The 26,387-nt window shown below is 41.6% G+C and overlaps 1 protein-coding gene across 1 annotated transcript in view; it reads right to left on the bottom strand.

Moving 5' to 3' along the window:
- The window catches only part of SLC25A12 (solute carrier family 25 member 12), a 63,564-nt gene that overhangs the window by 10,382 nt on the left and 26,795 nt on the right, over nucleotides 1-26,387 (bottom strand). Inside the window, exons 9-13 of the mRNA XM_058190647.1 lie at nucleotides 26,054-26,138; nucleotides 20,177-20,261; nucleotides 15,982-16,140; nucleotides 14,082-14,134; nucleotides 13,751-13,831 (exon numbers count right to left, since the gene is read on the bottom strand). Coding sequence (XP_058046630.1) covers nucleotides 13,751-13,831; nucleotides 14,082-14,134; nucleotides 15,982-16,140; nucleotides 20,177-20,261; nucleotides 26,054-26,138 — 463 coding nt within the window. The remainder of the gene's footprint in view (nucleotides 1-13,750; nucleotides 13,832-14,081; nucleotides 14,135-15,981; nucleotides 16,141-20,176; nucleotides 20,262-26,053; nucleotides 26,139-26,387) is intronic.

Raw genomic sequence — 26,387 nt, 5'->3', positions numbered from 1 at the left:
ATGCTGGCTCTACCTGCAGACCATATTCAGTCCCTGGAGTGAGGAAGAGGAGAAACATTAGATATGTACCTTACCAGCTATTCCCATGAGGAGTTTGGCACTTTTTCTTTTAATACCAGGAAACGAAGAAGCAGAAGCAGTCACAACCAGTGTTAAGCAAGCATATAATTACTAAGTAAGATTTTGATATTCCAGTATTTCACCTTTAGGGTAAAACCACGCGCTACAAGGGAGGATAGCAATAGCAACCAAAGTAGCATTTAGACATATATCACTTCATAGTGTTTTAATGCCCTCTCTAAGCAGTTTACAGTGTCAGCATATTGCCCCTTACAATCTGGGTTCTCATTTAACTGATCTCAGAAGAATGGAAGGCTGAGTCAACTTTGAGCCGGTCAGGATTGAACTTCCTGGCTTTGGGCAGAGTTCATTTGCAATATTGCATCCTCACTCTGCACGACCATTGGAGAATAGTCCAATGTCCTTCCTGGAGCTGGGCACAAAAACCATCTCCAAGACATACCAAATTTCTTGATACAGTGCTTCAAAATATTAAGACGGTTTTATTTATTTGTCATATTTAAGACCCACCCATCTCTCTCACAGACATCATCCTTGAGTGGACTTCCTTTTCCAAAACTGCACTGGAGGTTTCCCCAACTCTCTGGAACCCATGGCATGGAAGGAGGTGTCACAGCAGGCTTCACGGAAAAACTGATCTACCAGCACTGCCTGTTCTGTAGGTGCACAGAAACCCCTGGATGGGAAACCAGGACATGTAGTTGTCATGACAGATGGAAGATGAAGATGGTAAAAGGGTAGCTTGACTTCCCCCCCCCCAGTATCTAACCAATCCACTTGATAGTTAATGACGAGCCGAATCACGATGACATTTTGTTATTTTAAATAAGTGGCATGGCTCTTAGGCTTGCCTGTGAAGCTTTTTATCATTTTCTCTGAAAATTCACTGTTTAATAGTGAATAATGGGTGCATCTCCATCACCACATCTGTTACAATAAAAAAAACAGAAATGTCTGTATGTGTGGGGAGGAGGGGTTGATACAGACAGAAACAAACACACTTTAACAATTTTTCTAGTCTGGACATGACACAAATTTAACAGCTGTCAAGTGTTTTTTTTTAATATTTCATTAGTAGAGCAGAAGCATTATCCCTCGCAAGATGTTCTTGCACGAGCTATTCCCTCCTAAGTTGTGCATTTTAAGCCAAGACATCCACAAAGCTGCATTTCAAATTTCACAGGAAGATTTAATGTGACAGTTTTGTTCCAGAAGCACAGAAACAGACTGGGATGGGGTATGTTTAGGCTCTCCCTTGGTAAGATTCACTCCTGGCAAAATGGAACAGATTATGGGACCTTTCCACCTACTTTAATAAAACCCTTTGTTATTTTTTTTAATGTATTCGCCAGCCTAAAACATGTGTGGTGCTATAGTTGGCCACAAATAGTTAGCATTTTTTTTCTCTTCTGATTGAAAACATTTCTCCACTTCTTTATATTGAGGGTTGTTGGAGAGGCAAAAAAAAAAAGCACTTTTGTAGAAATAGGATCTGATCAATATGGGTCTTTCACTGATCAGACAGAAATTACTGTAGTTCTTTACCTGTGTTGATTATTGCCATTCTTTTATTTATATGTATATTTTAAACACACACATACATTAACAAATGTTAACAATGGCCTGCTGTTTTTAAAATAAGATGCTTAGTTATATAAAATTAATGAACTGAAAATTCTTACCTAACAAATACAGTATTTAATTCTGCAAGGCCTATAAATTGCTGCCTATTCACTTTGTGTTTTATTATTTTTGCCTCTTTCCTGTTTTTTAAAATTATGTTTCCTTCCTAAAAATATTCCATAATTTTTCTTCCCTCCCCATGTCCCCTGGTCTAGCAGGAATAAGAGCTCGCCTGCATAAACAGACCGTCAACCATTTAAACTGTTGCTAGTCTATATTATTCACACTATGGGCAGTGGAATAATGTGCCATATTGGTCTCAGCATGATAAGACATGGCTCCTGCCAATGCTTGAATTAAAAACTGCCTAGGAAGTCTATAACCCCTGCTTGAGGCCCGTAATAGAAAGCAAGTGTGAAGTAAATAACTCCAGAAATAAGCCACCCCTTTCAAATGGGACGTTCTCTATCACCTGCCTAGCCTAAGCCTCACTATTTTCACATGAAACCGCCACTCTTAAACTTGACAGACAACTTTTAAGGCTGCACATGACAAACTCAATTCTAAATGGAGGTTATTCATACCACTCAGGCATAGGGACAATCCAGCCTGCCTTAATTAACCTCCACGTCGTGAAAAATAAAGTCTCCACGAGGAACAAATAACAAAGAACTGGAGCTGACGGCAAAGGTTATGAGAGGAGATGCCGCCCCAGATCCACCATAGACACTTCTCCACATGCCAGAGGCTGAAAGAAACGCACCAGTGACCCTGCAACAGGAGACCTCTTGCCCTTTCCAATTCCACCCCGAGGCACCAGCCACAAGAGGCAGGAGGGTGGACAGTGGGGGGCCTGTTCCCAGCCACTCCTCTGCTCCTGCTGCTGCTGTTCAGCACAGACTATCCCAGGCTAACATATTTTCTTCCTGCATAGGAAGGAACCCCTTAATAGAGACTTCCTTCAAAGGCTCATAGGTGCTACATCAGGGATGAAATCCAACAGGTTCTGACAGGTTCTGGAAAACCGGTAGCGTAAATTTTGAGCAGTTCGGAGAACCGTAACGGAAATTTGAGTAGTTCGAGAACCGTAACGGAAATTTGAGTAGTTCGAGAACCAGCAAAACCACCTCTGTCTGGCTCCAGAGTGGGGTGGAATGGAGATTTTGCAATATCCTTCTCCCAGGAGTGGGAAGGGAATGGAGATTTTGTAGTATCCTTCCCCTGCCACCACACTCACTAAGCCATGCCCACCAAGCCACGCTCACAGAACTGGTAGTAAAATATATTGGATTTCACCACTGTGCTATATCTTATGTCTCCTCTAAGCCCCGAAGTCCTTCTCTCTTTTTTTTAGAGGCTCAAGTTAAAAAAGTGACAAGGAAACATTTCAGGGCAGAGTTACGTTGTTTGGAATAGGCAACGTCTTTGCAGCTCCTGGTCTGCATCTCTTGTGAGGGTTTCCGAAATTAGAAACTCAGCCATTTTTTTTATATTTAAAAAAATCTTCCCTTGACCGCCCCTTCACCCATTGAGCTAAACCAATTTTTTTAAAAAAATCTACATTATATTTTAGCTTGAGTGAACCCATTGAATATAACCTTATATGTATTTTAGCTGTGTGGATTTTTTTATTGGCAATCATCCCATGAGCTGCTATTATATGGTAATTAATGTTTTTATGCATAAGTAAGTAAACTGCATACTGCACATAGATACATGTAAACATAGGTGTATATCCTTGCAGAGCTTAGCATTTTTAAAATATAAAGTAGAACTCCCTGCCCAACTTTGTCTTTTATCAGCTATAGATCAAGTACGCCATACACATCTACATATCTATCTATCTATCTATCTATCTATCTATCTATCTATCTATCTATCTATCTATCTATCTATCTATTTATCACAACTTTTTGACTTCTCACTTACACCATTTGAGTGCCAGTGTTAAGTTTGGGTATTGACGAGGCAGGAGACCAGGTTAGTGACAACAGCTCTTTAATAACGGGTGACCCAGCAAAACTCTGGAGAAAAACCTCTCCTTATATACACTTCAGCCTGAGGCTGCATCCAATCAGAGACGAGATATTTCCCGCCTAAAACTTACAGTAATACATTACACTCCTTCCCTCCCAGAAGGCACTTTGCCAATATTTGCATATCATTTCTCTACGTAGTCCTGCAGGTACGTGGGGCGTCTCCTGACTCTCCCGGACCTGCGCAGTTCACTTTCTGGAGTTGAGTCGAGCCTGCCGGAGGGACTTTTCGTTCCTCTGAGCTCCTCCTCCCGGCCATCCGGCCCTGGATTATTTGCCCGCTCGGACCTGCTGTCCTCTAGAGGGACCGGAGGGTGTCGCTGGACCTCGCCTGACTCAGATAAGTCTCTGTTTGGTTCTTTGCTTACGCTTCCTGTTTGTTCTCGGCTCCAGTCAGCTGTGGGGTTAATTAAATCATAGTCAGGGCTGGTCTCGCCTAATTCTGCCTTATCGCTCAATCTGTTTCTTAATTGATCTATGTGGCGCCTCCAGACTCTGCCATCGTCTAGTTCCACTAGATAAGATTTGGGGCCCGTTTTGTCTATGACTATCCCCCTCTTCCAGTTAGGGCCGTCGCTGTAATTATGTGCCCATACCGAGTCTCCTATGTTTAACTCGGATTCTATCTGGTTTTGTTTTGAACCCGTCCTGTACGTAGTTCGGTGTAGCCGGTCTAGCGGGCACCGTAGCTTCCGCCCATTAATAGCTCGGCTGGGCTGCGGCGGTGGCCACACAGGGGTCCTGTGTTGACGGTTAGGAATGCGTCGATTTGTGCCTGCCAATCGCCGGGCCGCCGTGATAGCGCTTCTTTCGCACTCCGAACAAATCGTTCAGCAAGGCCGTTCGACGCAGGGTGGAACGGCGCTGAGAGGGCATGTCGGATGCCCTCTTCAGCCAGGTACCCTTCAAATAATGCTGCGGTGAACTGTGGGCCGTTATCGGACACGAGGGTGTCCGGTAGCCCGTGCGTGGCGAAAAGGTGTTTTAGTGCTGAGATGACAGCTCCCGCGGTTGTGGATTTCATTAGGATGATCTCCAGCCATTTGGAGAATGCATCCACCACAATTAGAAATGTTTGGCCGTGGAAGGGGCCGGCAAAATCAATGTGTATGCGGGACCAAGGGCCTTGGGGTTTCTCCCACTCCAAAACTGGGGCCGTAGGTGGTAGTGGTCTGGATTCCTGACATACTTGGCATCGGCCAACCCTGTCACTGATTTCCCTGTCCATTAGGGGCCACCAGACATAGCTCCTAGCCAAACCCTTCATCCTCACAATTCCTGGGTGACCCTCATGCAGGAGTTCCAGAACTTTTTTCCTCAGTTTCTCTGGGACTACCACCCTATCCCCCCAGAGCAGGCACCCCCCTTGTACAGACAATTCCCCTTTTTTCTTTACAAATTCCTTGAAACGCGCCGGCAGCGGCCCATCCCCTTTGAACCCAACCTATTACAGTCCTTAAAACAACGTCCCGGTAGGAGGCCCGAGCCACTTCCTGCGATGTGACTGGCCCCGAGTCCAAAGAGTCAATTAGTAGAACGGGTGTGCCCGGGGTGGGGTCCTCGATTTCCCCTGGCAATGGGCATCTGCTCAATGCGTCCGCATGCCCCAGCTCCTTTCCAGGCCGATGCTGCAGCTTGTAGGAGTATGCGGCCAAAAAAATAGTCCATCTGGTCAGTCTAGGTGAAAGTGCTACTGGCGTTGGGCGGTCGCCAGCCAGTAACCCCAATAGCGGTCTGTGATCAGTGACAATTTCGAAATCTCCCAAAACGTATTCGTGAAATTTTTCACCCTGACACTATTAGAGCCTCCCTATCTAGCTGGCTGTAATTCCTCTCAGCCGGGACATTGTTCGTGAATAGAACGCTATAGGGGCTTCAGTGCCGTTTGGGAGTCTGTGGCTAAGTACAGCTCCTACTCCATAGGGGATGCATCACAAACCAATACTAACGGCAGTCTGTTGTTGTATTGTATTAACAGGCTATCGCTTGATAGCAAACTTTTACTGCCTCAAATGCCCTATTCTCTGACTTCCCCAAGACCAAACAGTGTTTTTCCAAGCAATTTATGCAGCGGTTCAGCAACGGTTGCCTTGTCTTTTAAAACACTGCATAAAAGTTTACCAGACCCAGGAAAGCCTGGAGTTCTGTCTTGTTTTTGGGTGCTGGGGCTCTCTTTATCGCCTTGACTTTGCTCTCAGTGGGGTGAATCCTTTTGTCTATTCTATAGCCCAAAAATTCAACAGATTCGACCCCAATCTGGCATTTTGCTTTGACTTTTAATCCTGCCGACCTAAAATGGCCAAAACTTTCCTTAATCGCTTCCCAGTTCTCTTAAATCTTCCCTGATACCAACACATCATCGAAATAGGGCACGACTCCTGGTAGCCTTGTAGGAGTCGCCCATCAAATTTTGGAATAGCCCGGGCCACACTCACCCGAACTGTAACCGGGTGCATTTAAAGGCACCTCGGTGCGTTACAATGGTCTGGGCTTCAGCTGTGCTAGCATCTACGGGTAGCTGTTGGTACGCTTGTGCCAAGTCTAATTTGGCAAAACTTGTCCGTGCCTAGTGAGTGCAATAAGTGTTGCACTACTGGAACTGGGTAGGCGCTTTTGCAATGCTTTGTTCAAGGTAGCCTTGTAATCAGCGCAAATTCTTATGGACCCGTCTGGTTTTATAGGGTGACGATTGGCGTCTCCCATTTGGCATGGTCAACTGGCACTAGTATCCCTGGCTGACTAATTTATCTAACTCTTTGTCGATTTTAGGTTTGAGTGCAAAGGAACCCTCCTTGCCTTTAACCTAATGGGAGCTATTTGGGGTCTAAATTGAAGGAGATAGGGGTCCCCTTGTACTTGCCTAACGGTCCTCGAATACGTCTGCGAATTCCTCCATTAGGGCGTTTTTAAAATAAGATGCTTAGTTATATAAAATTAATGAACTGAAAATTCTTACCTAACAAATACAGTATTTAATTCTGCAAGGCCTATAAATTGCTGCCTATTCACTTTGTGTTTTATTATTTTTGCCTCTTTCCTGTTTTTTAAAATTATGTTTCCTTCCTAAAAATATTCCATAATTTTTCTTCCCTCCCCATGTCCCCTGGTCTAGCAGGAATAAGAGCTGGCCTGCATAAACAGACCGTCAACCATTTAAACTGTTGCTAGTCTATATTATTCACACTATGGGCAGTGGAATAATGTGCCATATTGGTCTCAGCATGATAAGACATGGCTCCTGCCAATGCTTGAATTAAAAACTGCCTAGGAAGTCTATAGCCCCTGCTTGAGGCCCGTAATAGAAAGCAAGTGTGAAGTAAATAACTCCAGAAATAAGCCACCCCTTTCAAATGGGACGTTCTCTATCACCTGCCTAGCCTAAGCCTCACTATTTTCACATGAAACCGCCACTCTTAAACTTGACAGACAACTTTTAAGGCTGCACATGACAAACTCAATTCTAAATGGAGGTTATTCATACCACTCAGGCATAGGGACAATCCAGCCTGCCTTAATTAACCTCCACGTCGTGAAAAATAAAGTCTCCACGAGGAACAAATAACAAAGAACTGGAGCTGACGGCAAAGGTTATGAGAGGAGATGCCGCCCCAGATCCACCATAGACACTTCTCCACATGCCAGAGGCTGAAAGAAACGCACCAGTGACCCTGCAACAGGAGACCTCTTGCCCTTTCCAATTCCACCCCGAGGCACCAGCCACAAGAGGCAGGAGGGTGGACAGTGGGGGGCCTGTTCCCAGCCACTCCTCTGCTCCTGCTGCTGCTGTTCAGCACAGACTATCCCAGGCTAACATATTTTCTTCCTGCATAGGAAGGAACCCCTTAATAGAGACTTCCTTCAAAGGCTCATAGGTGCTACATCAGGGATGAAATCCAACAGGTTCTGACAGGTTCTGGAAAACCGGTAGCGTAAATTTTGAGCAGTTCGGAGAACCGATAGCGTACATTTTGAGCAGTTCGGAGAACCGGTAACGGAAATTTGAGTAGTTCGGAGAACCAGCAAAAACAACCTCTGTCTGGCTCCAGAGTGGGGTGGGAATGGAGATTTTGCAATATCCTTCTCCCAGGAGTGGGAAGGGAATGGAGATTTTGTAGTATCCTTCCCCTGCCACCACACTCACTAAGCCATGCCCACCAAGCCACGCTCACAGAACTGGTAGTAAAATATATTGGATTTCACCACTGTGCTATATCTTATGTCTCCTCTAAGCCCCGAAGTCCTTCTCTCTTTTTTTTAGAGGCTCAAGTTAAAAAAGTGACAAGGAAACATTTCAGGGCAGAGTTACGTTGTTTGGAATAGGCAACGTCTTTGCAGCTCCTGGTCTGCATCTCTTGTGAGGGTTTCCGAAATTAGAAACTCAGCCATTTTTTTTATATTTAAAAAAATCTTCCCTTGACCGCCCCTTCACCCATTGAGCTAAACCAATTTTTTTTTTTAAATCTACATTATATTTTAGCTTGAGTGAACCCATTGAACCTTATATGTATTTTAGCTGTGTGGATTTTTTTATTGGCAATCATTCCATGAGCTGCTATTATATGGTAATTAATGTTTTTATGCATAAGTAAGTAAACTGCATACTGCACATAGATACATGTAAACATAGGTGTATATCCTTGCAGAGCTTAGCATTTTTAAAATATAAAGTAGAACTCCCTGCCCAACTTTGTCTTTTATCAGCTATAGATCAAGTACGCCATACACCTCTACATATCTATCTATCTATCTATCTATCTATCTATCTATCTATCTATCTATCTATCACAACTTTTTGACTTCTCACTTACACCATTTGAGTGCCAGGATAAAACATTGAACTGGTAACTGGGAAGGCGTTAATTCATGTTTGCCATAATCAGATAAAAGCAATTTGAAACTCAGCATATCTGCTAAAGGGACAGAAAATAAGAAACATCTTAAACTTTTTTGCTAGATTTACAATCCATTCCCAGGTTTGCAAATTATGGCCTGGGAGAAGAAATGGAGAACATCCTTAATGGAGGCTTTGCTAAGTGTGAATCATATTGTGGTACAAAATGATATTAAGTTAGGAGCCTTGATTACCAGACTTCATTACAAAAAATGAAATTGCTAACATTTGTGACTGAACACAAGTCACAGCAGGGGAGGAAATATCCTAATAAATGCATACCTGAAAACATCTTTAAGCTGGTTTCTTTAATATGAACCGTCTAATTGAAATGTGCATATATTTCCATAAAAATTACATCGCTTTTAACTGTGCAGATTTCTTCACACAACCTCAGCAGACCTTTCCTTCCCCCATTACCCTCAGCAGTGCACCCAGTTGTTAGAGCAGAATTACAAAAGGGAAAGGGTTGGCAGATGTGCTGAGCTTGGAAATACTTTTTATTTGCAGCGGGGAAGGGATTCTGGTGTATATGATAGAGACATTCAATGGGCCTTCCAGAACAGATGAGATTCTCTCACAGTAATGACAGAGCGCTTGCTTGTTCCCTTTCCCCAAATTTAGATTCACAAGTGGACAATTAAAAGACTGAAGTATCAACAGAACTGCCACTCATAATCAAGAAAAACAAAAAAGCAGTGTTACTTCAAGGCTGCCTCCTTGAATTTACAGCTGGCAAAGGTCAACAGCTTTCTCATCCAAAATTTAGATAACAAGCCAAAGCAATATAAATCCATCCTGCTCCAACAGAAGTTAATACAATGGCTGCATGTAACCCTCAGTGAGCTACTCTAAGATGCTTGGGAGGGGCAATACCTCCATGACACCAATTCATTCTCTCATTTCTTGAATACATTATTTCTTGAATACAGCTCGACTGTTTGGAACCCATACCACATTTCTGACATCAGTACACTCGAATGTGTCCAGAAATATTTTACAAGAAGAGTTCTCCACTCCTCTGAATACAACAAAACACCTTATGCCACCAGACTTGAAATCCTGGGTTTAGAAAATTTAGAACTACGCCGCCTTCGACATGACCTGAGTTTAACTCATAGAATCATCTATTACAATGTCCTTCCTGTCGAAGACTACTTCAGCTTCAATTGCAACAATACACGAGCACACAACAGATTTAAGCTTAATGTTAACCGCTCCAATCTTGATTGCAGAAAATATGACTTCAGTAACAGAGTTGTTAATGCTTGGAATACACTACCTGACTCTGTGGTCTCTTCCCAAAATCCCCAAAGCTTCAACCAAAAACTGTCTACTATTGACCTCACCCCATTCCTAAGAGGTCTGTAAGGGGCGTGCATAAGAGCACAAACGTGCCTACCATTTCTGTCCTATTGTTTCCTTTCGTTATATCCAATTAATATAGTCATTACATACTCATACTCATATATATGCTTATATATTGTACAATTATTTCATGCTTATGCTTATATATACTGTGTGACAAAATAAATAAATAAATAAATAAAATAAATTCTAGTGATCCAAGCGGCCACATTTGATAACTACTTTCCAGGTTTTTAAAGATACAAAGGTTGTACTTGACAATTGTATACGACAGTGGTGGTGAACCTTTTACTCACCGAGTGTTGAACAGGTATGCATTTTGCACACACACGTGCTATCTGCGCTAACGCGTGGCTCCTCCCCTGTGTGCTGTGCGTATAACCTCACCATCTGCGCATGTGCACAGCTTTCGCGCACGGCCCCGTGCGCTGCACGCACAATAACACCGTCTGTGCATGAATCCGGTCTTTGCATGCACATTGCACCCGTGCAAACCTGATCTATGCATGTGTGTGCTGCATGCAAGTACTCTTGCACACATGTGCAAATGCGCGCACATGTGCAGGAAAGCTCCAAAGACCAGATGGCCCCCCTGAATTGCACGCATGCACACTGGAGGCCCGAAAACCAGCTGGGTTACGCACGCATGCACAGCTGCAGGTGAATTGGGCAAAGACTCGCATGCTTAGAAAGATGGCTCTGTGTGTTGTGCCTCGTCCGCTTTCCCCGCAGCCGGGGCCTTCTTATCTGCTTCCGAACGCTGAGGAATGTCCTAGCATGCCTCCCGGCCCCAGCCCTGGCTCCATGCCCAGGCAAACGGAGCAACTAGACCCCTCCCCCTCCCCCACAGCATGTGAGCCTGAGGAAGGTCAATTACCAACAGCTGCAGACTGGAGTGACCCTCGCTTCAGGAGAATTGATAAGCGGCGTCAACAGAAGGAAGGGAGGGGCAGGCCGGGATAAGTGCTGAGTCATGGAGCCACACCCCATGGCCTATATAAAGGATCTGCTTTCTGGCATTCTCTGAGTCAGGCAAAGTCTACCTTATCTTGCTGAAGTCACTTTCTGGTCTCCTGCCTGCCTTGAGAACTTTGCTAGGACTTTGGCAGAACTGCAGAGGCACGCCTGATTCGGATTTCCCTGACCCGGCCGTCAGCGGAGGAGTGGGACATGACACTGTGTGCCCCTCAGGCACGCATGCCATAGGTTCGCCATCACGGGTTTAGAATACTGTCCTACCAAATATTTAAAATAACAAGCAAAGGCTGGGCACTTTTGCAATGTACATTTGAAGAAATAAATGCCAGATAAAGTTTACACCTGATGTTAAAATGTTCTGTAACCTGCTGGGAAAATACTGTCCCTCTGGAAGCTAAATCTAAATGATAAAAATCACAATAAACTGAAATACTTGCGTCTCCTATAGATTTCGGTAGGACTGAGTTAAGTATATATGTTTAAAAGTCAGACTCAGAAAATCAACAATAATTATTTTATGGATGCTCTTCAAGAGCTTCTTTCAGGAAAATCATGGCTAAAAAAGTTAAAGGCTAAAAACGATTTTGTTTGTGGCATGAAAAAAACCGTGAAAACACAGGTATTTTCATTCCCTATCACTAGAGAAAATGATATGTACTACAAATAAGTTAATGTTAACATAGGAAAAGTTCTAGGGTTTTTAATGTTGATTTCGTACTACTGTATTTCTTTTGGTTTAAAATCACTTTTTGTAGTTGCTACGCCTTCTAAAATCTATCATCATAAAACCATTCCCATTTATACATTAATTGCTATGGTACAAATTACTGCTTAGCCCCCCCAAAAAAAATCCAAAACCTGTTGTAGGTTGTAGAAATAAAACTCTCCATATCAGCACTGGCCTATTTGTATACTTTCCCCCCAACTATTTGGAGAACAATATTGCTTTATTTTTTAAACCATGCATATATGTTTGTCTATATGTATATAGTCTACAAGTTGCTGATCATTGGAAAACCTGCTTTAATTACATGTCTCCAGAAGTTGGAGAATGTTCAGGTCATGCTAGAATCTGATTTGATTCTAATTATCTATCCAGTTTGTCTTAATTGTGGATGGAGTTAATGGTGATATATTCAGACAAAAAATCTCCAACCTTTGTGATTCTCTCAACTACTCAGATTTTAGTGGGATAATGGGAAAGATCCAGAAGTCATAAAAGTCAGCACACGTCCCTCATTGACAGTAAAATTGTCAATTTCTTCTTGGGAAAAGAAACCCCGGAAACCAAACACGTACAGAAATAGTTGCTTTGATTAATATTCCTTCTGCGGTAAAAGCTGTATAAATATAGATATTATCCATACCCCATGTTTGTTTGTTTATTAATCAAATTCATTTATTAATCAAATTTATGTAGCTGCCCATGTCATAAGGCGTGACCTTGGCAGTGTACAATAGTCAGTAAAAAAAGAATACATATATATAAAAACGCACATTAAAAATAGAAAAATCAGCATTAAAAATGGACATGATTAAAACTAAAAATACGTAAAGAGGGAGGGTGAGTATATCTACCTCAATAATGGACCCATCTAAACAAGTCTATGATTCCTGGGACCCTTGATAGCCTAACCAGGTCTTGAGGGACTTCCAGGACATTAAGAGGAATGGAGCCCATCTAATGTCTAGGGAAGGGGGGAGAAAGTTTCATAAGACAGGTGCCATAGCAAAGAAGGTCCACCATCTGGAACCCACCAAAGCTAGGTCCCTGGCAGATGGTATCTGCAGCATGTCCCTCTCTTCTGGATCTAATGGGATGGGATGATAGAGTCTGAGAGAGGCATCCCTCAGATGACACAGTCCTGTCCATGAAGGAATTTAAAAGTTAAAATCAGCACCTTGAATTGGACCTACAAGCAAACTGGCAACCCATGAGGCTTGCAGGGCAGAGGTATAATATATACTATCCTAGGAGCACACATGTTTTGTACTGGTTAAAGCTTCTGAATACTCTCCAAGGGCAGCCCTATATAGAGTGTATTACGGTATCACTGGGCTCAATCGGGACGTGTCCCGACTAGCTCAGTTGGGGCGTGGTGGCTCAGTGGCTAAGATGCTGAGCTTGTCGATCAGAAAGTTGGCAGTTCAGCGGTTCGAATCCCTAGTGCCGCGTAACTGAGTGAGTTCCCGTTACTTGTCCCAGCTTCTGCCAACCTAGCAGTTCGAAAGCACATAAAAAATGCAAGTAGAAAAATAGGACCACTTTGGTGGGAAGGTAACAGCGCTCCGTGCGCCTTTGGCTTTTAGTCATGCTGGCCACATGACCACAGAGACGTCTTCGGACAACACTGGCTCCTCGGCTTAGAAATGGAGATGAGCACCGCCTCCTATTCCCCCGCACAACGCATGTGCGGGGGAACCTTTACCTTTACCTTACAATATTACTCCACAATAGAAAGCATTTTCAGATTTCCTGGAGGCCCTGGTTAGCCAGACTTAACCACTCTGTGAAAACAAGTAGTATTTATCATAGCAAATGCATGATGGCTGAAGCAATATCAACTCTGTAGTATAAAAATGGTCCATGAACTGCTAGAATCTATCCTATTTAAGCACCATGGTAGCACCAATAGGAAATGCTGATTGGCACATTTTCACCTTGAATCTCTAGCAGTTCTTCCCATGACTTAGTTAATAACTGTATTATGCTGTCACTGTAATACAAACAGAGACCAGACAGTGGAATCCTTTCTACAACGTTAGTACTTACACAGCCTCCTGCGAAGATCTCTGCAAACAGTGGGATGGAACCATCTCTTTGAGTGAATTTATCTCTGACAAAGTCATTGACCTAATCAAAAAAAAAACATACATTTTATACTGTTACACCGCTTCCCATAGAATTTAATACATTAAGAAGACCTGATAATCAAAAGCAATTCCTTTCAAAGATATATTAAAATGTTTAGAGAATATGTGCCTGTGTATTGCAGAGGTATAAGCCCCAATGAATGAAACTTCTGAATAAATGCGTATATGTACCATAAATCTTTCTAAAAGAAAAAGGGAAAAGGAATTTGGTTGATCTTTAGTAGACTTACTGTAAGCTTTATGGCTTTTTCTGGAGCAACACCAATGAGCTGTGGAAGTAACCCTGTATAAATAAAAAAGATTTATCACAATTACTATACCTAGACATACATAGACAGCACAAACATTTGGGTTTTCAATACTAGTCCATTCACTTCCATATGAAGAACTTCCATGGACAATTACCTTCACAAATATGTTGACATAACTTTTTTTTTTAAAGAAAAATTCCCGCTGTACTACATCAGGCAAGTCTACTGTTTGTCGGTGGGCATTTTGATGATTTGATGATATTTTCACGAGCATCAATTCCCGCTGAAATCAACTGCACATCCTTCCTCCAGGATTCCCAAACTCTTCTTGCAATATGTTCTCAGTATACATTACAATCCTCTTTTCAACGCAAAAAGACTCCTCATTAATTTGATCAATTGTCAATCAATCGTCTGGAGACTTCATTCATTCCCATTAAATTATGACTTTTTTTTTTAAACTCGGAAATAAGACAGGAACCATATTGAGCTTGAAGATGCTTGAATGAACAGAATCAAACAAAGTCCTTTTATGTTACTAATTCATCAGGTATCAATGGTGGGGCTTGACTCCTGGGAATCAGAAGTCATTATACAATCCCTGGCATCCCTTTGCTACCCTGAACAATGAGGGATGGGGTGGGGTTGGGAAAGCTCCAAATCAGCAGAGATCTCACATCAAGTTATTTTATTCAATTTGGGACAATTCCTTCTTTCTACCACAATCTTCCCCAGCCTCTTGTACTACTAAGGAGATCGGTCCTCTGAGCAACCCACGGTTCTGCAGATACTGTGATGATGTAGGAAGAGACAGGAAGCGTTTTCCATGAGGAAAACCTATTAGGTTTTGGAGACTCTGCATGTTTGCTACAGTACCTTTTCAGACCAATACAATATATTAAAAGGTATAAGGTTTTCATCAGGTCATGTCATCATTTGAGAGGGCATCTGATGAAGTGAGCTGTAGATCACACCAAAAAAATTGCCTTTTAATAAAATGTGCTAGTCTGAAAAGGTGGGACCGGATTCCATTCCATTTTTTGGCTACCAAAGACTAATGTTATACAATGTGCACTTTACAAAAAAAGGAACTGTTTACAAATGGAGGACACCAGGCAAAAAAAAAAAAGGTATGTTATTCATGCTCCCCCCAGTCACAAATCGGTTTCTATAGTTGTTTGGTGATAAGGATGTATCCTAATGATACCGCAGCTCAGTGTTTGGCAATCTTTAATCCCATTAAAATAGGTGGCATGTAATTGCTCCATTCCAAGCAGGAGTGGGCTGCTGGGTGTTAGCAGGGGTTCGGGAGAACCTCTAGCTAAGATTCTGTGCAGTTCAGAGAACCCCCAAATCCCACTCCTGGCTGGCCCCACTTCACCCCACCTGTCCCCTCCCAGGAGTCCCCATGCAGCCTGTTTTGGATGCAGATAAGTGCAGGATGCGCGCAGAGGCCCTGGGAGGGCGAAAAACGGGCCTACTGGAAGTTTGAGAAGGGCCTCCGGAGCCTGGGGAAGCCATTTTCGCTCTCCCGGAGGCTCAAGAAAAGCCTCTGGAACCTGGGGAGGGAAAAAACGCCCCCCTACTGTGGTACAGGATGACGACTAGGCCACACCCACTATGGCCACGCCCACCCAGCAACCGGGCAGAGAACCCCTTGCTAAAATTTTTGAAGCCCACCCCTGATTCCAACTATAGGTTCATCTTCTGACTTCAGAACAAGAACCAGTATCTAGACACTGAGCTACTGCCCAGCCCAATGGGAGCTCTCCTCATTTTAGGAGATTTCTAAATTCAGCACACACAGGATGAAGGCCACCCACGATAGCCCTTCAAATCCCCTGCAGACAAATTTGAAACACACCCATTGTTCCCTTACCTCTGTAAAGGCCAAAAAAGCCTTCGTAGCGCAAAACCTTCTTAAAACAATCGAAACTGTTTTTGTACATCAGCTCTCCTACCACCGAGCCAGTGGAGCGCTGGTTCTGCATGCGAGTCTTTACCAAGTCAATAGGATACACAGCAGTAGCTCCCACAGCTGAGAAGAACAACCAAAAAAGGACATCAATTTGATACTCTGATTTTCATTGTGCACATCCACAAAAATAGGTCCTAGCTGATATCCACCTACGACCTTGGGTGACTGTAATTATGTCAGCTTTTTTCCACCTAGTGTCCAGTTCTTTAATACTACAAATCCCAACATCCCAGACCTCTCTGGAGAGCATCAGGTTATGGGAGGTTCTTCTGAACGAAGAAGAAAACCCAAGAGGGAAAAAAACAGGGAATGTTTAGGAGAGTAGAAAGTGAAATGGCTGCTTCTGAAATCTGCTTCTGAGCTATAATCCTAAACGGTTTAGATTAAGGGTAAATATTCATGTTTTCTATTTCATGTTGCTGCTGAGATCTGGCATTAAAATGAGGTTCAGGTGCCATATCTCAGCCAAATTAAACCTGTGGCATGGCAGAGAAAAGGACTTGCTTCTATCTTCTAATTTTGTAATAGAGACATTTCTATTTTGGAGAAAAATTCTCAGGTCAGATGGAAGTCATTAATATTGTATGGATCCACTTTTTCTTCCTTCTTTCTATTTCTGTTTTTCCCCTTAAAAATCACTGTAATGCATATACTCATTTATTGTGCTACCCTTAATGTGTTTTGGCTGTTTGCGCTCACTAACACAAATATAAAAGGAAAAAGTGGGAGGGAAGAGCAGATGGAAACTCTGGCTTTACTTCCTGAAGAAGGACAAGTATTTAACATAACATAACAACAGAGTTGGAAGGGACCTTGGAGGCCTTCTAGTCCAACCCTCTGCCCAGGCAGGAAACCCTACACCATCTCAGTCAGATGGTTATCCAACATTTTCTTAAAAATTTCCAGTGTTGGAGCATTCACAACTTCTGCAGGCAAGTCGTTCCACTTATTAATTGTTCTAACTGTCAGGAAATTTCTCCTTAGTTCTAAGTTGCTTCTTTCTTTGATCAGTTTCCACCCATTGCTTGTTGTTCTACCCTCAGGTGCTTTGGAGAACAGCCCATCTCCCTCTTCTTTGTGGCAACCCCTGAGATATTGGAACACAGCTATCATGTCTCCCCTAGTCCTTTTTATTAAACTAGACATACCCAGTTCCTGCAACCGTTCTTCATATGTTTTAGCCTCCAGTCCCCTAATCATCTTTGTTGCTCTTCTCTGCACTCTTTCTAGAGTCTCAACATCTTTTTTACATCGTGGCGACCAAAACTGGATGCAATATTCCAAGTGTGGCCTTACCAAGGCATTATAAAGTGGTATTAACACTTCACGTGATCTTGATTCTATCTCTCTGTTTATGCAGCCCAGAACTGTGTTGGCTTTTTTAGCAGCTGCTGCACACTGCTGGCTCATATCTAAATGGTTATCCAATAGGACTCCAAGATCCCTCTCACAGGTACTACTATTGAGCAAGGTACCACATATACGGTACCGGTGCATTTTGTTTTTTTGGCCTAAATGTAGAACCTTACTTTTTTCACTGTTGAATTTCATTTTGTTAGATAGCGCCTAATGTTCAAGTCTGTCAAGATCTTTCTGTAACTTGAGCCTATCTTCTGGAGTGTTGGCTATTCCTGCCAGCTTATGTCATCTGCAAATTTGATGAGTTCCCCATCTATCCCCTTGTCCAAGTCATTGATGAAGATGTTGAAGAGTACTGGGCCTAAAACAGAGCCTTGGGGTGCTCCACTGCATACTTCCCTCCATGTGGATGTAGTTCCGTTGAGGACTACACGTTGAGTGTGGTTGGTCAGCCAGTTACGAATCCATCTGGTGGTGGTGCTGTCTAACCCACATTTTTTTACTTTATCTAGTAGTAGGTTATGGTCTACTTTATCAAATGCTTTAATGAAGTCCAAGTAAATTATATCAACAGCATTCCTCTGGTCTACTAATTTTGTCATTTTGTCAAAGAATGCGATAAGATTAGTCTGGCATGATCTGTTTTTGACAAACCCATGTTGGCTTTTGGTTATTACTTTGTTTGCTTCTAGGTGTTCGGTGATTTGTTGCTTGATTATCTTTTCCAGAATCTTCCCCGGTATTGAGGTCAGGCTGATAGGTCTGTAGTTTCCTGGATCTGTTTTTTTTCCTTTTTTGAAGATGGGAACTACATCAGCTCTTTTCCAGTCCTCTGGCAGCTCCCCTGTGCTCCAGGATCTTTGAAAGATATAGTTCAGTGGTTCTGAGATCACGTCTGCCAGTTCCTTCAGAACCTTGGGGTGTAGTCCATCCAGTCCTGGTGATTTGAACTCGTCTAGGGTAGACAGGTATTTGACCACGTTTCTCATTTTCTAACAATGTAGAGTCAATTTGGCATAGTAGTTAAGACATCAGTCTGGAAACCAGGATACCATCAGGTCTACTCCCACCTTAGGCACAATGCCAACTGGCTGACCTTGGGCCAATCACTGTCTCTCAATGAGTCGATGGCAAACCACTTCTGAAGAAAAAACTAGCCAACAAAACTGCAGGCACTCTCTGAGAATCGGATATGATTGAACTGAAGGGGAAGTTTAAGAGGTGGTTGCATTTGAATTTTTTGAACAAGTATCCCAAATCTGGATCGTCTTGTCACTGGAGGTGAGATCCACAATCACCCTTTTGGCCTTCAGGAGAGGCCTTAAAACCTGGCTTCCAAGTTGACTCGGGACCCCACTGGGGATGGTTTTCACTGGAGGAGATTGGTGGAGTGATAGATAAAAGCCCTTGCCCATACTATTCGTGTTTTCGATCTTTAATTTTCATTTAATTGTTAATTTTAATACTTTTATATTTATTATTTTTATGACTCTGTAAGTCACTCAGAATCACTTCAGATAGTGAAATGGGTGGCATATAAGTTGAATGAATGAATGAATGAATGAATGAATATTTTTTGAAGATTTGAGGCCTCCACATGTGGCTTTTGTACCTATAATGGGGATTGAAATGATGCCACTAAGTTCCCATGATGTCATCAGGCTTCCACATTTCTTCTTAGCTGTGTCAATTTACTTCCTCTGTAGCATTAAATCTGGAGGAGCCATCAGAGTAATTAATTAATTAATTAGCTCTCAAATTAATTTTCAAATTAAGTGACCATTTCTCCCCAGTCCTTGCTGTAACAACAAACACAGCAAGGCAACAACCATATGGAAAGTTTATTTATTTGTTTAGTTAGTTTGCTGCCCATCTCACTGCAAGGCAACTCTGGATGACTTATATATAAAAGTGATAAAACCATAAAAATCAATATTTTAATAACAATAACAATGAAAATTATAATTAAAAGATGGGGAGGGGAGGGACAGGAGGGACAGGGCAGGAGGTGGGATCTTCTTCAATTTTCCAGTTGTTTGAAAAATTAGATGAAATCTCCAATTGTTCATACTAAGTTTTAAAAACCTACAGAACAAAAATCTCAAGGGTGACAGTGCTTTGCAGATCTGAGTGCATTTTACGGTGTCCTTTTGGGAAACAAGCTAATAACTAATGGAAACGATCACAAATAGTTATTTATAATAAGAGATGAAATGTCATGTTTTCCCCTTTGAAAACTGAACAGCAACTCTACCAAGATTTAATTGAAAAATGACTCTGAAACTGCACCTGAGAAGATTCCTTACGTCATTCCGCAAGTTTGGCTTTAAAAAGAGCCAGGAACCAGATCAACTCTGGGAGTTGAAGTCCACAAGTCTTAAAGGGACCAAGGTTGGAGACCCCTGCTTTAGAGCCCTGGTGGCGCAGTGGTTGGAATGCAGTATTGCAAGGTAAACTCTAGAGTTCGATCCTGACCGCTCGTGGTTGACTCAGCCTGCCATCCTTCTGAGGTCGTTAAAATGAGGAGTCAGATTGTTGGGGGCGATATGCTGACTCTGTAAACCCCTTAGAAAGGGCTGTAAAGCACTGTGAAGTGGTATATAAGTCTAAACACTATTGCAGTTTATAGCTTTACCAATCTGGGGGAGCTACCAACTCTATCTCAGCAGATCTACAACTACACCAGCCAGATAATATTACAACAGTCTTGAAACTTTCCCAGTCACATGTTACTTACCTCCAGCAACTGAGCCCAAAGTGAACCTGTAAGCCGACTCAGCTACCTGGAGCCAGATAGGCCTGCCCCGATCACCGTAAGATTGCTGTGTGTGAAATAAAGAATAGCACAGAAACAGAGAGAGCAAAGGAAGGAAGGAGTGGGGGAGGGGAAAGGAGAAGGCAAAGGTAAGTAAGAGTCATATATGAAATTGGTCAAAAACTAATCAAGGGCTAAAAGCAGTTGTGGCCTGAATCAGGGGTCTCCAACCTTGGCAACTTTAAGACTTGTGGACTTCAACTCCCAGAATTTGCTGGCTGAGGAATTCTGAGAGTTGAAGTCCACAAGTCTTAAACTTGCCAAGGTTGGAGCCCCCTGGCCTGAGTGATGGTAAAAAAATTTTTAATCCACTGAAATAATTGCCTTTCTTTCAAGATACAGCATTGAATCCCAGCTTTGTTTTTTCATAGCAAAAGTGGTATCTTTCAAAGATAATAATCCTGATTGGGACTAAGAAATGGGCACATAGTTAAAATACTGGGGCTTGCTCTAATATTTGCTCTATTTTGTAAAAGGAAAATGAAATACATGCTATAGACAATATTCTGATCAACATTACATCAGATTTGCTCCAAAAGAAGGCCCTTTTAAATATATATGATGAAAACAACAAATAAAGATCCTTCCAAACAGGTTTGTTCCTTCTTCCTATGATAATCCTAGTCATCTGTTTTGTGGTGGGGAGGAGAGGAAGTGTCAACAGTTTAACAGTTGACAAGAGGTTGTTGTTTTTTAATCTTGCCGTATAAACAAGGAATGTGTGAACATAGATTCTGGATACCTCACATCCTTTTACATTCAAGCTGAGTTAAACCCTTGGCATTCCAAAGAAAAAAATTCACGTTATACTATCAGTAGCAAAGTTTTCATCCCAAGACCTCCATACGCTATGATACTTGTGTAAAATTCATACACCCAGCAACCACTCCACTGAATATATCCACAAGGAAGGTAGCACCATTTGCCTCCCTGGAAGGGCCACTTTTTCATGCAGGAAGAAGCAATCATCTGGATTCAAAGCAAATGTGATGCTTGTTAGGAACAGCATATACTTCAGTAGTGGGTTTCAATTTAGCTTGCTACCAGTTCACTTGTGCACGTTCGTGCATGCACAGAAGCATCTGGGCAGGTGGGTGGAGCCTCCTGATGCCGCTACCAGTTCGCCCGTTCCGGGGCGAACCGGTAGTAACCCACCACTGACATACTTGTGCCAATATGCCATAAAAGAAGTTTTTTTTTATTTGCATTTATATCCCGCCCTTCTCCGAAGACTCAGGGCAGCTTACACTATGTCAAGCAATAGTCTTCATCCATTTGTATATTATATACAAAGTCAACTTATTGCCCCCAACAATCTGGGTCCTCATTTTACCTACCTTATAAAGGATGGAAGGCTGAGTCAACCTTGGGCCTGGTGGGACTTGAACCTGCAGTAATTGCAAGCAGCTGCTGTTAATAACAGACTGCATTAGTCTGTTGAGCCACCAGAGGCCCTGTACTGTAATCTATAAGTACTATAATCTATAAGCTCCTTAAGTGAACATATGAAGAACACTGAGAAATGAAGAATCAATGTAATGGAGTGGGTTAAGAGGCTAGACTTGGAGCACTGAGATCCAAGTTCAAATCCATCTTCAGCTATGGAAACTTCCTGGTCTAAAGGTCTAAAGTCACCCTTCCTTAGCCCAATCACACTCACAAGATTCTGGGAATAAAATTAAGAAGGGCCATCATGAAGAGCTGTTTTTCTCAAGATACCAAGGACTTCATGCTGGCTGGGGAATTCTGAGAGTTGAAGAAGGCCACCTATTTTAAAGTCACCAAGTTTGAGAAGCACTGTTTGGAAAATAAGGCATAATAGAAATGCAGTAACAGAGAACCAAAAAAATATGCCATATGGCTGGGAACTAACAATCTTCACAACAATGGAAAGAAGAAGAAATCCTAAATGTGAGATTATTATTATTATTTTCTGATTTCCCCTTTCCCAACCTCACCCTTGTTCTCAGTGTAGCCTCTATTCCTAAGGCTACTATTCAGGCAATAAAAAAGCTATAACAATGCAGATACTCTTTTTTCTTCTGATGCAAATATAACTTACAATCTATTTATGAAGATTCTTACTACATCCCATAGATTGCCTGCATTCAGATAGAAGATGCAAATTAGTAAAATTAACACTATGTCTTTCAGAGCATGAATATTTATAAACAGAAAATGACTGTGACAAGCAGCTTTCCGCAAAGCTCCCGCACATGGATATTAGCCAGCAAAACAAAGACGTTTTTCTAGTGATCATATCAGCAGCCAGTGTGATAGAAAGACCAGCTTCTATTCTTGTTTTGTGTAGTAAAATAGCCAGAAAGAATAGGTTAATAAAAAGTGGAGAATTTATCACGGATAAGCAAGTTCGGGCTGCATCCTGCTCCCTATTTCTTTGTCCAAAAGCCACTCCACGGAATGCAGAGGCTGTGTCCCAGGACAGAGGTCCCTCACAAGGCCTGCTCCCCTTTGCACTGCCGCCTGAGCCTATCCAAGAAGCAGTCAACAGTGCTTCTCCCTGAAAAGGCAGAACACAGCAGAAATGAGGGATCCTTGATGCTCTCTGAGCTTGATTGTTTTCTTGCCGACGTTTCATTACCCAACTAGGTAACATCATCAGTGCTAATCACAAACAACCAAGCTGAGAGAGCACCAAGGACCTCTCATTTCAACCCTCAGCTACAAATAAACTCCTTTACTGATACAGCATGAATATGCTGGGGTTCATTCTATCTCAATCTGGGACTGCAATTTCTAACAAGTCATCCTCATTCTATCTCAACCTGAAACTACAATTTCTAACCATAGGCTACAATGGGAAACTCTGAATGACGTCTCTACTGCCTACTGCAATTCAGTCATGATTGGACTTGCCACCATTAGTTAACATGACTATAAATCCCCTGTCCATCACTTGCTTTTAGGTGACTGTGTTGTTCAAATCTAATGCAACTCCTTCCAGCAGGAACAAGCGAAGAAGAAAATGAATATCTAACTTATCTGGGTTTTTTCCAGCCAGAAGATATTTAAGATCAAATCCAATAGCAACGTAGCGAAGAACTCAGAAAGGGTGCTTTGTGACCACCTGTCTCTCAGAGGAGAATACCATAAAATAAGGACAGTACATGGCTAAGCCATGAACTGAAGCCATGTTGTCCAGAGGTAGGTCACTCCACAAAGCAGAACTAAATGACAAAATAGTTCTCTCTTCACTAAATGTTTGGTCCAAACAACATTTGTATCAAAAAAATTCTATAAAAATCAATGAAAATGGGATGACTTCTTTATTTCGTTTCTCGTGTTCTCAAATGTGTTAATTTTGCATAAATGGCAAAAGACTGCATTTTACCTACTCATTCATTGGAAGCATTAATTGTAACCTCTACTTTCTCGCATTAGGTATTCTTCCTGCAGACAACATAGATGATGTTAGTCCTTTCCTGACTCACAAATCTATCTAGTGGCTGCTTCCAGAGTGACCTGTTAATGGGGAAAGCACATGGTTCAATATAATAATTTCACAAGGCATCCAGGCATATTGCCTGCCTTTAGTTATCAACCCATATTATCTCCCTCGATGTCCTTTGTGGCTTAGCAGAGATAATTTGTTTAGGCAGAAAGACCCAGAGCAGAAGAACAAACCTCAAAAAGTATAGATAGTCAATGGTAGCGTAAAACTGGATGGGTGGAAAGCTTAAATGTGAATAGCCATATTGATCAGCTGCTCGACGTGTTTTCACTCCTCTGAATGCCTCAGTTGTGAATAGGATTTACAGTGATGTATGCAGCTTTCTACAATACTGGGATTTTCAGCATTTTGAAATGTTATGAATTTGCTTTGAAACTAGTTTTTCATTTCCTCCCTGTTTATCTTTTCATCTTTCATATGTAAAACAAAAAATATTTTCCTGATATTACAAGTATGAACCTATCTACTAATAAAAACTGCTTCTTAGCAATATACCTTTACATTGTGATGATATGGAGCAGTGGTGAAATCCTATTTTTTTTACTACTGGTTCTGTGGGCGTGGCTTGGTGGGCGTGGTGTAGTGTGGCTTGGTGGGCATGGCAGGGGAAGGATACTGCAAAATCCCCATCCCCCTCTCACTCCCGGGGGGAAGGATGCTGCAAAATCTCCATCTCTGGGGAATGATACTGCAAAATTCCCATTCCCTTCTTACTCCTGGTGGAAGGATATTGCAAGATCTCCATTCCCACCCCACTCTGGGGCCAGCCAGAGGTGGCATTTGCTGGCTCTCTGAATATATTCAAAATTTCTGCTACTGGTTCTCCAGAACCTGTCAGAACCTGCTGTATTTCACCTCTGATATGGAGGAAAAATAATATGGCAGTGATCTCTTAAGACAATGACCTTATGCACTTGTTTTAAAGGTTTTAGTGGAAATTACACATTGTTTCATTATCAGGAATCACGACGTGTATCATTTTTATAGGAGGAATTGGCAAACTGGATTTAGGAATTTCCATTTAATATTGTTTTTAAAAGTACCCGTGTGAGTATCAGAAATGAGTGTGCAACTTCACAACATGCGCTATGCTTAGAGAAATTAAGAGAGGTGAATAAAACAAACATAATCAAAATAAATCCCAGTACTATCTGTCCATTAGTAGCATTTACATTAAATCATCCTGATTCAGAGCCAAGCAATGTTGAATCTTTTACTGACTTCAGTAAACTAATACAGACACCCAATTTATTTTTATATAGTTTTTCATCTCAAAATGACAAGCAGAACACAGAACATACATTTCTATTCATTTTAATGCAACCAATTTAAGCAGTGTTTTCCCACAATCAAAGTTTAAATAATAAATGTGTAGCATTGCTATGGCAACAAGTTAAAAAAAAAAAGCTAGCAAGCAAACCTAAGTAAAATTCAGAAAGACAGTCTGCGTAAATTGTCCTGGTCAATCTCCATGATAATTAGTTTAACAAATCTTTCATATGTTGATTGTTAAAGTATAATAACTGACTGGCATTATTGGCCAACAACAGAAATATACTGAAATATTAGAGGCAAGTTAATTTTGAAAATGAGTTTTACCACAAATAGATAATGCAGTCATTTGCAAACAGAGGAACTGGCATAACACAGACTCATAAAAAATAATTTCACTAGCCTGTGTTTTCTTCCAGAACAAATCATACTCTGGCAGTTTGATTATATGCTGTGAACGCTGAGATTTATTCCTTTTAAATGATCATCTCAGAAGTATTTCTGTTATTAGGAATTATTGGTTTTAAGAAATATAAAAACACAAGCTTTTTGCATGCACAATTGTCAGAGGTCAGGCAGAAACACAACTGCTTATTTTTATGATAAAGAGCAACTTCCTTGAAAATTTAGGTTGGGCGCCTAGAGGCACTCTTATCATCAGAGAGTAGTCTACATCCCTCTGTAGGCATCTGCCACACCTCCAAGGTCTTAAAAAATATTAAGACTGGTAGAAGAATTGTTTGGAGAGCTCCTTAAAAGAATGGATCAGTTTTGCTTACGCCATTCACCACTTAAGTCAACATTATTATTATTATTATTATTATTATTATTATTATTATTATTATTATTATTATTATTATTATTAGCATTTTAATAGTTCAGCAGACACATTTTTTGTGAAAAAAAATCAGTGGAAGGTGCATTTTTTCAACAAACATCAATAAAAATGTCATGTAAATCTTTAAATGGGGAGGTATTTAACTTAATCTCAGGAGCTTTAACACCCATCCATTTACTGGAATTGGTAGACTTAGCCTTTCCCTGAGAGCACCTACCTGTCTCTGCAGTTCCGCCAGGTTGTAAGGTAGGGCTCCTTCAGCCAAGGGTGCAATTCTCTCAATATCTGCCAGTGTCAAGCGTCTACATACAAGTGCAGGGAAAACAGATCACTGTTAAAGAGAATTGTAAATAAAAGGTACAATATATTCATTCCAGCACCCAGGAATGGAACTGTTACTTCAATGACATATAAGAGTTTTTCTCCTAGTCTCTCTGTTTTTCTTGTAATATATAGAGAGCCTCTTATATGACAGCAGTATTAAGATATGCATTCATTGCCTGTAATTCGTAACTAAAAAACTGTAATTCCAATCAGACTAAAGCTGTCTC

This window comes from Ahaetulla prasina, chromosome 1, assembly GCF_028640845.1.
Source record: "Ahaetulla prasina isolate Xishuangbanna chromosome 1, ASM2864084v1, whole genome shotgun sequence".
In the NCBI taxonomy this organism is placed as follows: Eukaryota; Metazoa; Chordata; class Lepidosauria; order Squamata; family Colubridae; genus Ahaetulla; species Ahaetulla prasina.
This window is presented reverse-complemented; position numbering and strand designations above follow the sequence as displayed.